This window comes from Octopus bimaculoides, chromosome 2 (assembly GCF_046866305.1).
Source record: "Octopus bimaculoides isolate indiv1 chromosome 2, ASM4686630v1, whole genome shotgun sequence".
Lineage (NCBI taxonomy): Eukaryota > Metazoa > Mollusca > Cephalopoda > Octopoda > Octopodidae > Octopus > Octopus bimaculoides.
In genome coordinates, this window is record NC_142929.1 from 187,283,065 (window position 1) to 187,297,167 (window position 14,103).

The 14,103-nt window shown below is 35.5% G+C and overlaps 1 protein-coding gene across 4 annotated transcripts in view; it reads right to left on the reverse strand.

The window, feature by feature from the left end:
* LOC106875380 (acetyl-CoA acetyltransferase A, mitochondrial) overlaps positions 1–14,103 on the reverse strand; it is a 75,150-nt gene that overhangs the window by 1,463 nt on the left and 59,584 nt on the right. For all 4 annotated transcript variants that reach the window (XM_089348190.1, XM_052965780.2, XM_014923483.3 and 1 more), the window contains 7 exons: positions 12,612–12,704; positions 10,994–11,044; positions 8,102–8,255; positions 7,261–7,353; positions 6,070–6,183; positions 5,138–5,202; positions 3,151–3,308 (listed from right to left, as the gene is read on the reverse strand). In XM_089348190.1, coding sequence (XP_089204316.1) covers positions 3,151–3,308; positions 5,138–5,202; positions 6,070–6,183; positions 7,261–7,353; positions 8,102–8,255; positions 10,994–11,044; positions 12,612–12,704 — 728 coding nt within the window. The remainder of the gene's footprint in view (positions 1–3,150; positions 3,309–5,137; positions 5,203–6,069; positions 6,184–7,260; positions 7,354–8,101; positions 8,256–10,993; positions 11,045–12,611; positions 12,705–14,103) is intronic.

Sequence of the window (14,103 nt, forward strand, 5' to 3'; positions counted from 1 at the left end):
TATAACATTTTTACAGCCAGAGTTGTGCATTATTCTGAATCTCAACAATAGAATTAGTAACGGTGTGCACGTGTGCGTGCATGCACACACACACAAAGAATACGGCTTGACATGTAAATATACCTATGTATGCATATATACATATTTCATACACAGCACATCACTCTCTCTCTCTCTCATATATCTTCATCATCTCAATTTACGCTTAATATATTCTTTCACCTCTGCCACTATCCGGCATATATAAGTGCTTACACTTATCAAGTATTACCTCTAAAATTTACAGTACCTACCTATATATATAAATATATAGTTTTAGAGAAAAGAACCAAAGTTCATGAATTCATTCATGAAAATCCAGTCACATATAGAAAAATTAAGTAAATGCACGATAAATAAGTATAATATAATACAAAGTAAAAATCATAAGATAATGAAGATAATTATTATTATTATTATTATTATTATTATCATATTTCTTATGATTTTACTTTGTATTATATTATACTTATTTATCGTGCATTTACTTATTAATTTTTCTATACGTGACTGGATTTTCATGAATGAGTTCATGAACTTTGGTTCTTTTCTCTAAAACTATGTATTTATATATTTTATACTGTGAAACTTAATTTAATTTTAATTTTTGATAAATTGCATTTAATTGAGTTTTTACCTGTAAATTTGGATTTTTATCCCTGATATTATTATATATATATCATTGTTTAACGCCCGCTTTCCATGCTAGCAGACGTTAAACGATGATATATATATAATAATATTAGGGATAAAAATCCAAATTTATATATATATATATATATATATACACACACACATATATATATATAGGTAATATACAAGGAGTTTTTGTTAACTGATGTAATGTAATAGCTATGTACTATGAGTGCTCAGTTTGGTTTACCACCAAAACACATGTAGTGTTTGTGATGTTGAGACTGCCTATCAAAGGTGGCTAGAAATGGCTTCTCCTTGAGCGGGTGGATACAGATTAAAATAAAAAATGCAAAAGCAAAATATTTGGCATCACTCAAAATAAAATTTAATTTAGACAGAGAATATAAGCATATAGAGTCTCTTACAGCTGTTTCTAGAACAGCCAAATGCTTAGTGGTATTTCACCTGTTGCTATGTTCTGTGTTCAAATTCTGCCAAGGTTGACTTTGCCTTTCATCCTTTTGGGGTCAATAAATTAAGTACCAATGAAATACTGGGGTCAAGGTAATCGACATATCCCTTCCCCCAAAATGGCTGCCCTTGTGGCAAAATTTGAAACCATTATTATTATATTATTATTATTATTATTATTATTGCATTTCATCTGACCTTATGTTCTGAGTTCAAATTCTGCCAAGGTTGACTTTACTTTTCATCCTTTCAGGGTTGATGAAATAAGTACCAGTTGAGTACTGGGGTCGATGTAATCGATTATCCCCCTCCCCCAAATTTCAGGCCCTGTGCCTATAGTAGAAAAGATTATTATTATTATAGGCAGTGAGTTTGTAGGATTGTTAGTGTGTTGGACAGAATGCTTAGCAGCATTTCTTGTAGTTCTTTGTTCTGAGTTCAAATGCCATTGAGGTCAACTTTGTGTTTCATCCTTTTGGGGTTGATAAAATAAGTACCAGTTGAACACTGGGGTCAATGTAGTCAACTTACCCTTCAAAACTACTGGTCTTCTTCTAAAATTAAAATTAAATTATTATTATTATTATTTAAGGTGGGGAGCTGGCAGAATCGTTAGCACACTGGACGAGATGTTTAGCAGTATTTCACCTGTCGCTATGTTCTGAGTTCAAATTCTGCCAAGGTCAACTTTGCCTTTCATCCTTTCAGGGTTGATAAATTAAGTACCATTGATACACTGGGGTTGATGTATTCAACTCATCCCCTCCCTCAGAGTGGCTGCCCTTGCAGCAAAATTTGAAACCATCATCATTATTATTATTAGGGTATTTGATTGATAGAATTGTTAGATTGCCAAATAAAAATGTCTTGCAGTATTTTTCCAAGATCAATGTAATTAATTAAACTTCTCCCCTCAAAATTGCTACTCTTGTGCCTAAATCAGAAACAATTATTATTATTATTATTATTAGGGTGGAAATTTGACAGAATCATTAGAGCACAGGTCAATGTGCTTAATAGTATTTGTTGCAATTCTTTATGTTCTGAGTTCAAATCCTGCTGAGATCAACATTGTCTTTCATTTCGCTAGGGTTGATGATATAAATTACCAATCAAGTACTGGGTTCGATTTAATCAGTTAACACATTCCTTTAAAACCTGCTGGCCTTGTGCCAAACCCAGAAACTGTTATTATAATAATGATTATTAAGTTCAAAGAAGGTAATGCTTAAAGCTGTTTCAAGCCCTGCCATCATGGTGAGACTGATATAGTTGAAATTCTGTAGGTTGATGTCTGTAAGAACAACAGACAATAGGTGGTGGTGGTGGTGGTGATGGGGCACCGAAAGAGCAGCAGAAGGAAAATTGGCCAAAATGTTTAAGTACCAAGTCTGGCTGTGACACACACTCTGATGCATTGCATCATGTTTCTATGTGTATCTTAATGAAGTCAGCCAAGAAGAAGGGACTGTGCTCGTGAGCTCCATGGGTCTCCAGGACTTGTGAGAGTGATGTGGTTGATGTTAAGCTTCAACTGAAAGCTGATGTCTGCAAGGAGAACATCAACATAAAAGCAGTCCAAGAGGTTGGATAAAATGGAAGCCATTGTAGTAGTAGTAGTAGTAGCAGCAGCAGTATGAAATGAGCTGGTGATCTAATACATCATCTACAGCAAATGCACTGCACATAGCGAGAATACATTATAAATATGTTTGATGAGACATCAAACATACTCTCTGTATAAAGGAAACCTAAATAAGCTTCATACATACAGAAGAACTACAAAGACTATGGACAGTTTCCTTGATTCTTAGGTGAACTAATAAAATAAAGGACAGAAATGAAACTATGTCAAACAATGTTGACATATCAAGGAGAACAAGGAGTTTATACATCAACAATAGCTTACACACTTAAGAGTATCTCTAAAGGAAACATATGAAGGTCAATTTGTGTGGTAAATAAATTGTGAGGGTGAAGAAGAAAGAAAAGTTTGTTTCTTACCCGATTGGGTGGCCCAAACTAACAGCACCACCATGAATGTTCACTTTGGCAGGATCAAGACCCATCAATTTGTTGCAGGCCAATACAACCACACTGAATGCTTCATTTATTTCCCACATTGATATGTCAGATACATTCTTACCAAACTGGGCCAAAAGCTGAAAAACAAACAATAAATTTGCAAAATTAAGCTTACTGGCCTACTGACCACATGATGATACTTTCAGATCTTACTATTGTCTTAACTATTCTCAAACTGTCTGAGATAATTTGCCATTGGTTAGATTATAATTTTTCATTCTGTTAAACTCATCTTTAAATATGAACAAGTTTTCATTATTTACACCTACATTCAACCAGTTTGATCTCTGATTATCATCAAGGTGTGTCTCATTCTTCGATGTTGTGCATTATCCCAGACTTGATCTAGACTAGAAACTTTTGTTTCTAAATAATAGATAATAATGCCATTACTGAGGTCAAATGGTCGTGTTGTGACTTGCTGAATAAAAATATTATTATTTATAATTTAGAAATGAAGGTTGTCATTTCAAATCAAGCCTGGTCCTACATATATATTCAGAAATAAGACACCTCATGATCAGAAATCAAACTGATTCAAATTATAGCTATTGTATTGTCGCTGGGCAAGGTATTGATTGCTTCAACATTACTCCATTGTTGAAAACAGATTCTGCTACTAATTCTTCAATGAGTGGGTAGCAGAAATATAAAGGAGACATCCATTGTGTGTGTGTGTGTGTGTGTGTGTGGTATCCATTTTCTGATCATTGCTCCACACAAAAATGGTGGAATGGCTTTTGTATATTTAGACACATGTATATTTTTTGACATCGGTTACGCTCAAATATAAAATTGTAGTGGATCCTGTTAGACTGAAATAAACAAAGTTATATATATTGCCTCATTATACCATACAATGGTTGAACTTTTATATATTTTGAACTGATCATTATGTGGTCACTAGTTCAGTGGCTTCCAAATATGTAAAATACTAAAAAAAAGAAAATGTTTACAAGGGAGTGAATTAATAATGGGACGAGTCATTGGTTCAAGTTGGGAGTCAGTTAATGATAGAACCAGCCATAGGTTCAAGGATGAGGTCAGCAAAGTCAGGCGTTGAACTAAGTTTTAGCATAGCTGTGTGGTCAAGAAGTTTGCTTCTCAAGTACATGGTTTCAGATTCAGTTCCAATGTATGACATCTTGAGCAAGTGTCTTCTACTATAGTCCCAGGTTGACCAAAGGGATTTAGTAGACGGAGACCGAAAGAAGCTCATTGTATGCATGTGTGTGTGTGTGTGCAGGTGTCTCTTTGTCTTGACATCACATGATAATTGTAAACAAGCATCACTGTCATATAACTGGTATCCATCATTTCTAATGTTCCATGAAAACAGGTCTAGCTCCAGGAGGCATAACCTTATTTGGAAACAGTGTGGGTTGGTGACAGGAAGGGCATCTGGTCATAGAAAAATCTGCTTCAACAAGTTCCATGAAGCTGTGTGGGCATGGAAAAGCTGACGTTAAAATGATGAAGATGATGACTTCCTCATCACTTTATTATTATAACGTGGTCTGTCTGCAACAGGATGGGAATAGTCTTGTGGAAAAGGTGATCATGGCTGGTCTATGTACAAGGTTAGGGTTAGGGTTAGGGTTATGTCCTCATTGGTGACAGAAGAAAAAATTAACTGCTTAGCTTTCAGATTACTCTGTCAAATGTAATGCATATTCATGCAAATTGGTTTGAATTAATTATGCATTATCTCATAACTTTAAGATTTCAATGATATGATTGCTTATTTTTTAGAATGACATTGTAGGATAGGTGTGAAAGGTCAGATCTGGCCAGTTTGAATATAAAACATGAGAAATATCTGGGTCTGACATAGGCAGTTTAAATGCTAAAGGGTTGATCTGAAGATAAAACCTCAGTTATGAAGTAAATGAGTGAAAAATGTTACCTTCTCCATGGCTACAGCTGGGGCTGTCGGGAAATCAATTGGGTTCTTGGCAGCATCAGCAAAACCTGAATGTATAGGGATAAGTCAAGCCAATAAGATATTCCGTGTTGATTTCAATACACATCAGTCATACACAGTAACAAAAACAATAATAAAACAACAACCTTAGGAACATGGTTGAAACATTTGCTTTATAGTCATGTTGCCCAAGTTCAATACTACCCTACAAGTGACTTCTACCATAGCCCCAAGCTGACCAATGCCTTGTGAATGGTATTTGGTAGATAGGCGCTTTGCAGAAGTCCACTGTGTGTGTGTGTGTGTGTGTGTGTGTGTGTGTGTGTGTGTGTGTGTGTGTGTGTGTGTGTAGATAAGGGATGAGTATGACCACGTCTTGTGCATGATTTTTCTGTGTTCCTTTGTCGTCTTTCAGTTGATGTTTTACTCTTTTATATATTATATTATCATTATTTTTTCTTCTACTACCTTCTTGGTAGGTTTTCCCTGAAGGAACAGAGGCAAGAGAATAATGAGGACTCTTTCCTCTTATAAGGTACAAAGCTATTTCCCTAGTGCCAATACCACAATGGAATGCATACACTACCATTGTAAAATGGAAGGTGTGTTACATGCAAAGTGTTCTACAAGATCTCCAGATAAATTGTACTTTTTATGACACTCTTGATTTGACATATGGGACCAACCTCTTTTCCACAAATGCAACCTCAAACCCTAACATTATGAGCATCATACCTAACTGTCAAATTCATTCATTCTATACAAAAACGTGGAATGGTCATGATCAGAATAATTTTGGTCATAAGTTTGTTGGATCTGGGTTGACTTGAGGCTAAACAATAACCACAACAACAATAATGAGGAGATGTAATTATGTGTTGCACAGATGTATTAGTAAATGAAGAAAGTCTTACCAACAATTCGAGCCAGTGGTTTCACCTTTAACCTGTCGGCTGCCTGTGCTGTCATGAGAACCATAGCAGCAGCACCATCATCTAATTTACTGGAGTTAGCTACAGTCACGGTACCTGAGGAGAAAAATAATGTTATAGAGAGTACCAATATGGCAATGGTCAGGGGTAGCAGTGTAGTGTTATATGCAGCAGAACTAAATCATTAGAAGAATTAGTTTAATATCCACAATACTAATTTAAGGTAACATACAGTACTAACATATTGTTATCTGTACTACTAACACAGTATCATCTGCAGTGTTAATACAGTGGCTCCCAGCAACTGTATCAATACAGTGGTTACCGGCAGTATTAATAGTCATAAGCACTCTTAATACAGTCATCTGTACAGTACTTACACAGTGTCATATGTTAATATACTGTCAACTGCAGTGCTAATACAATAGGCATTGCATTGCTTATACAGTGATATTTACAGTACTTACACAGTGTCATATGTTAATATACTGTCAACTGCAGTGCTAATACAATAGGCATTGCATTGCTTATACAGTGATATTTACAGTACTTACACAGTGTCATATGTTAATATACTGTCAACTGCAGTGCTAATACAATAGGCATTGCATTGCTTATACAATGTTATTTACAGTGTTATCTACAGCAGTGCTTCTCAAACTATCTGATGTGGTGTACCGACAGTTTTTTTTTTCCAATGTGCCAGGGACTGGTAATATTTCTTGTTAATATTAATTTATACCGGAAACAATATAAATAATGAATATAATAAAAGCTGACAATTTTTTTGTCTTATATTTATTTTGTAAACAAATAATACAATATTACATAAGCATTTTATAATGTTTCTTTCTTTCCTGGAAACTCACCTCGTACTGCCAGCTGATGGCTTGCAGACTGGTGCCGGTCTGTAGACCACCACTTTGAGTAGCTCTGATCTACAGTGCTATTCCACTGGGCGACCTTGTTACTTGTATGTCATCTGCAATGCTAATACAGTGTCATGTGCAGTGTTAATATAGTTGACATCAGTATTAATACAGAGTCATCTCTATTGTTAATACACTGGTCATGTAGAGTGTTAATAGTGCTACTGATATTGTTAAAATAGCATGATCAGTATTGTTGATAAACGGTCATGTATAGTGTATATATGGTGTAAGTAAAGTTTACCTTCTGCCTTTTGGAACACTGGTCTGAGACTGGGGACTTTGTCTAGTTTCATTTTATGCAACTCTTCATCTTTAGATATGGTTACTGTTTCTCCTAGTAAATAAAAGAAATTTATTATTAATGGTGAAATAAAAGATTTGGAAGCAAAGGTTTGGTGTTCCTAGAGGTGGTATAAATTGTGTGATGGTGGTGGTGGTCATGGTGTAGCACTGAATCTGGAAGAGGTGGAGGTTAAGAATAAGTCAATAATATTGACTGTATTCCTGGAAAAAAAAAACACTGTTCAAGGCCTTGGAGTGTTCTTGGCTTTGAATTTTACTGGATAATTCCATGTCCTTTGGAGGTAATATGTAGAAGAGTATTTTGCAGTAGAAGGTTGCTGTTGAACAAAAATCTTAGAAGAGAACCTAGTTAGTGTCTCTGGAGGCAGGGAGGAAGTGTGAATCAAGTCAGAAGGCAGCAAACCACATCTTTCTACATGACTGAGACAACCACAGATATCATGAGCTTTATCCATCCTTTGGCTAAATTATGAAATGAATATTGTACTAAGGACATGTGAGGATATGTTGTGCAGGATGCAGTGTGGTAGTCTGGGTATCTTGTGTTGTGCTGTTGTGTCATAGTACATGTATGGTAGTGTAATGTTGTAGATAGGACATGTTGTATGGCTAGTGTGATAGACAGGACGTGTTGCGAGGATATATGTGGAGATGTAGTGTGATAGACAGGACATGTTGTGAGAGGTGTAGCATGATAGTCTCTTTGGGCAGTGATGTAATCAATTAATTTGATGGGTGTGAAGGGTGAAGTAGCATAATAGAGAATAACTATGTCATACCTTTTTTCTTTGGTATCTGAACAGGTGTAATTTCAGCTGCCAAGATACCCTCATCACAAGCCTTCTGACTACGTTTGTAACTCATAACAGCATGTTCATCTTGTTCTGCACGTGAGATGTCATATTTTTTAGCAGTGTCCTCAGCACAGTTTCCCTACAAAGGAAGTCAACCATTGAAAATAACAAGTGACACAGACTGCTGAGCTTAAGACTGAGCTCATACAAACATACAACCATGCAAACACACAAATACATACACATACATATGTTCACATACAGGCATAAAGCCTCTCTCACGTACACACACAATCACAGATATTACATACTCAGAAATGCACCAATGCACAACCACAGATAAAGTCACATACTTCTGCTGTTTAAATGGGAGAACCACCACTAATTGCTTTTGCAGCTGCTGTTGCCAGTCCATGTTTGTGTCAATATCCTTCTCACCCCAACTTGGTGATCTCCAGGAACCAAGTTCTGAATAACTCTTCTTGAATCTGGCAGTCGTCCTTTCTGTGATGTCTTCTTTCTTGGAAGTGGGACTTTTCTTGCAGGAGCTAACAGCTTACCCACACACACACAGATTGAAAACACACAAAAGCATACATAAAAATATACATAAACATACACTTACGCTCATATAGACATAAACATCCACACATGCACAAGCCTACATACATACACATACACGAACAGATTCACAGAGTGATTCAAATCTGTTAGTAAACGAGAAGCATGTATGAATGGCAACTTTGTCTAATAATCCTGTCTACTACAGGCACAAGGCCTGAAATTTCGGAGGAGGGGGTAAGTTGATTACATTGACCCCAGTACTTGACTAGTAATTATTTCAATGACCCTGAAAGGATGAAAAGCAAAGCTGATGACAGCAGCATTTGAACTCAGAATGGAAAGCAAATGAAATGTTGTTAAGCATTTTGTCTAGTGTGTTACTGGCTAATAAACATATTCACTATATGTGAATTATATACTGAGTAGAATGAAGGTGCATGGCTTAGTGGTTAGAGCATCAGGCTAACCCCATGAAATAGTGAGTTTGATCCCCAGAGTGGGCTGTGTGTTATCTTCTTGAGCAAGACACTTTATTTCATGTTGTTCCAGTTCATTCAGCTGTAGAAATGAGTTGTAACATCACTGGTGCCAAGCTGTATCGGCCTTTGCCTTTCCCTTGGAGACTGGTATGCAGGGTGACTGCTGGTCTTCTATAAACAACCTTGTCTGGAGGAGAACTTTCTAGGTGCAGTTCCATAGTCCAATCCATGCTAGCATGGAAAGCGGACGTTAAACGACGATGATGATGATGATGATTCATGACCGAAGAGGGTCTTTACTCTTTTACAGTATAGCAGAATGATTAAGAAGTTTGCTTCACAGCCATGAAATTCTGAGCTTGAGCTTACTTGTGGCAAAGCAGCTAAACACAATGGGATAAAATTTGTAGTGAGTGCGCGTGATGGGTGCACTGTATTACTATGTGATCTTTACTCAGGTAAATAGTGTATATGTACTGTGTACAGGTCTTTCTAATGAGACCCAAACATGTTCCTAGTTGTCCCCTTGTCTCTAAATAAAGATCAGATTTTCCTGTGAGCATGTAAATTAGTCCAGTAAAATTACTTCTTTATTTCTTGAAATTATTATTTCCCCTTCCCCTTGAGAATTGTGAACAGTAACTGCTAGGTTTTTGTTTACTTTCTCAAACAAAGAAGAACATTTTAATTAATGAAAAATGTCACCCAATAGAATCCCCCAGCATTTTGGGTACAATTTCAGCTGTATGAAGGCAGTATGATCATAATGAAAATTTCAGCTGTGTAAGGAGAAGGAATATAGTACAGTAATAAGTCTAGACTCTGGTCATCCTGTTCCTGCAAACTTATAATTAAAGCCATTTCATCTGTAACTATGCCATCTTTTGAAGGGTATTTAGAACACAGCATTTTCTAATATGTTTCTACCTTTTGTTTCTATATTTCTGTTGCAATACACTGCTTTTATTTCAAATAAATTTGAAAATAATGAAGAATTTAGTAAATAGCTTTGTCATTATTAAGTTTGTGTTTGGAACATAAATTAACATAAGATTTGAATGAGAGATTTTAATTTAGATCACCTTAAAATAGGAAGATTGTATCATGGAACCAAAAGCATTAACAAATGGGTCAATACCAAAAGAGTTAAGACCATGGTGTATAAGTTCATGGAAATTTAGCTGCTAATTCTAGCAGTTTGAGTGACTATATAGAAGCTCTCTAATTGTAAGACAGTTTCTTGAGATGTTTAACCCTTTAGCATTCGGATTATTCTGTTAAATATAATACTTATTTATTCCCATTCTTTTGAATTAATCATTCATTATCTTGGAACTTTGAGATTTCAATGAAGCGATTGTTTACTTCTAGTATGACATTGTATGATAGCTGTTAGAAACCGGATTTGGCCAATTTGAACATAAAACATGTAGAATATTTTGGCCGGATAAGGCCAGTTCAAATGCTAAAGGGTTAAGCTTCTGCTTTGGGGTTATTGAATGTGACTGAGGTGATTTTGCTACATTGCAATGTTTTCTATGAGTTTCTCTTGCACTTAGAGGATCTATATTTTTGGTGGAAGCTGGAAAGGTTGAGCGTGAACAAGGTCTCTGTGAAAAATGTAAGAGGAATTTATATTCAGACAGAGACAGAGCTTAATATTAACCTATGCAGTGAACTGGCAGAAAATGTTAGCCTGCAAAGTAAAATGCTTAGCAGGGTTGATAAAAAGAGTACCAGTTGAGCACTGGGACCAATGTAATCAACTTAAACCCTCCTCTGAACTTGCTGGTCTTGTACCAAAATTTGAAATCAATATTAAGCTGTGACTTACCATATGGATGTGATCATAGGCATCAGTTAATCCATCAAAAACAATTCCATCCTAGAAAATACAAAATAGAAAAGTTAAAGTGAAATAGAAATTGCATAAATAACATAAACTAAAAGAAGGATCAAATTGAACAAGGGATCAAATTGAACAAGGGACATAACTAAGTGAAGGATCATGCTGAATAAGGCATCAAACCTGATTACAGTTGAATGATTAAAACAATTCAAATCTACAGACCCCATCAGTAGCTTAATTGTGAGATTTAAAGATGTAGTTATGTTGAAAAGAAATTAGGACTTATAATACATATGTGGTGTGTAGTGATAGATGCAATATATATTTGATAAAAGCTCTGGAGTAGACTATATTTTGCTGATGAGGTCTAATAATATTGAAATATGTCTTAATTTCTTGAAATTACCTCCGCTTTTCTTTGGAGAGCCTCTAACAATAACCAGAAAGTCATTATTTTCTATTTCCAACTAAAAGGGCAATTTCAGCTAATTGAGAATCTTTTGCATTCACCATTCAGTACATCTGCTCTTAACTTATTTATCAACACTTATCTTGTCTTCTAGCAACTTGGTTAGGCCTAAAGGCATAGTTACTTTGATGCATATGACTTCATCTGCTCTGCCACTGATAGAGGCAATAGAGCAATAAACCGTGGTGAATCCCAACCAAACTGATCTTGTTATTCTGGGTGCTGCTGATGTTTAGCCCCAGTTCATCCCTGACCTGTAAACCTATGATCAAAGATATGGCAGGTGAGACCATACGTATGATTGAGGGAAATTTAGCTGCATGGACCTTCCATCATTAATCAGAGGTACCTTCCATCATTAATCAGAGGTACCGTCCATCATTAATCAGAGGTACCTTCCATCATTAATCAGAGGTACCTTCCATTGTATGTTAGAGAGAGAGAGAGAGAGTACTTAACCTGGTTAGTGATTATTTTACTTTGTAGGAAATTGGTTATACACCATTAGGTGTACACCCAATTTCCTATATTAAATTAGAATGAACGGAACGCAGAACTCCAAACTATCAACACAACAATATTTATTCATGGTGGAAAATATGCAGCTTTAATCTTGGTTGTTGAGACGCCTTCTGTGTGTGAGAGCATGGTTGCTGAGACGTCGGACTGTAAATGTGAGCTGTCTGGCGTGAGTTCGAAAGATGGAGAGAGACAGCTTGACACATCCATGCTCCATGCCGGCCAGGCGAGAAAGAGAAAGAATAAAGCGGGAACGCTTGGATGTTGAATTCCACGCACGCGCACGGCGTTACTACAACTAGTACTTAGTTTATTGGGCAAAATCCTCAGAAATATGAGTTTTACTTTAAATGAAGAAAATAGCTACAATAGAGATAGATGATGGTGGTGAGGACAAGAGATGACAGTGGATGGTAGCTAAGTAAAAGTAAGTCATTGTACGATGGACAAGTGATGATAACAGAGGGTGGCTACAGTTAAGATAGGTCAGATGGTAGCTAGTACAGAGGTAAGTGAAAGTGGTATGGACAAAGCCTCAGTAGGAGTGTAATGGTTTTATAGTCATGTAAAGGTAAATGATATTGGGCAAAGACAAAGAAATATTTGGTGACTTACTAAGAGCTTAACCCCTCCATAAGGAGTGCCAGATCGTAGCATATAAAGTGGTACATTTGACATACTTTCCATTCCACCGGCAATCATGACTTCCTGAAGAAAATGAAAACAATTTTTTTTTTATAAAAATCATGATTTCTTAAACTGACACACGACCTCAAATACTAATAAAAGGTGTCGCCACTAAGATAATCTCAAGAACTTGACTAGAATAGTAACAATAATAATATTCTAAAAGGATTGACATAACTCTTCACAAAGGTAAACAGACAAGATGAAGAGCGTGATGTGATTGCAATAGATATGTTATTGGTTGAATGATATTTAGACAGCAAGCCTGTCTTTGTTGAATTCAAAATGAAAAGTGTTAAAAATTCAAGATTATAGAAATTCAAATATGAATCAGAAAATAAGAAATTGATATTTCTATCAGTTAAAAAACTTGTTTTTGGTGCTAAAAACAAAAGCCATTTCTCATTTCTGGAAACATGCAAACATGAAAAAGTTATAGCGGACGACAGCCTTGCATCAAATATCAACATGTAGATGCTGATTGCTCTTGTTCATAATTTAGATTTGAATTTCTATAATTTTGAATTTTTATCACTTTTCGTTTTTAATGCGACAAAGACAGGCTTGCTGTTGAAATATTGTTCAACCAATAAAATATCTATTGCAATCGCATTGTGCTCTTCATATAATAATAATAATAGTAGTAGTAGTAGTAGTAGTAACAACAACAACAACAACTGTAACTGATTTAGGTACAGGGTAAGCAAATCGGGGGATGGGTGCTAGTTAATATCATAGACCGAAGTACTTGTGTTTTATTTTATTGACTCAGGAAGGTAAAAGATAAAGAGATTTGAACTCAGAATGTAAAGAGTCAAAAGAAATACTGTGTTTTTTTCCAATGCCCTAATGATTCTGCTAACCAAATCACTTGATGTGGTGGTGGTGGTGCATTGTGAGCTCACAAATGGGCAGCAAATGTTCAAGGGATGCAATAGGGGCACCAAATGTTTAGAGATGTGAGTTCTCTTAGAAATAAGATATCTAAACCAGGTACAATATTTTTGTTTTGAGCATATTTAAAAAGCAACAAATCTTTTGTTGGCATTACAATAGAAATAGGACATTGTGTCATCTGAGTGGAAACATGACTGATAATGTGTCAAGGCCAAATATAATTTTGTTATATAAGGCATTACTTTCTTTAATAATTTTCCTAATAATTTAATATAGGAAGCACTAGTTCATGCAAATATCTAAAAACAAAAACAAAAACAAAAAAAAAAGACACACTGGATGGGGTACAAAAAGAAAATTTGTATAATAAATCATTATGCAAAATTAGCTTCTGTTTGATCAAAATAATCTCATGTATTTGTTTTTTTTTAAACAAATGAGGAAAGAGTGTTTGTAAAATGCCATTCAGTGAAAGGGGTAACTAAACAACAAAAAGTTGAGAACTACTATTATACAAAGTAAC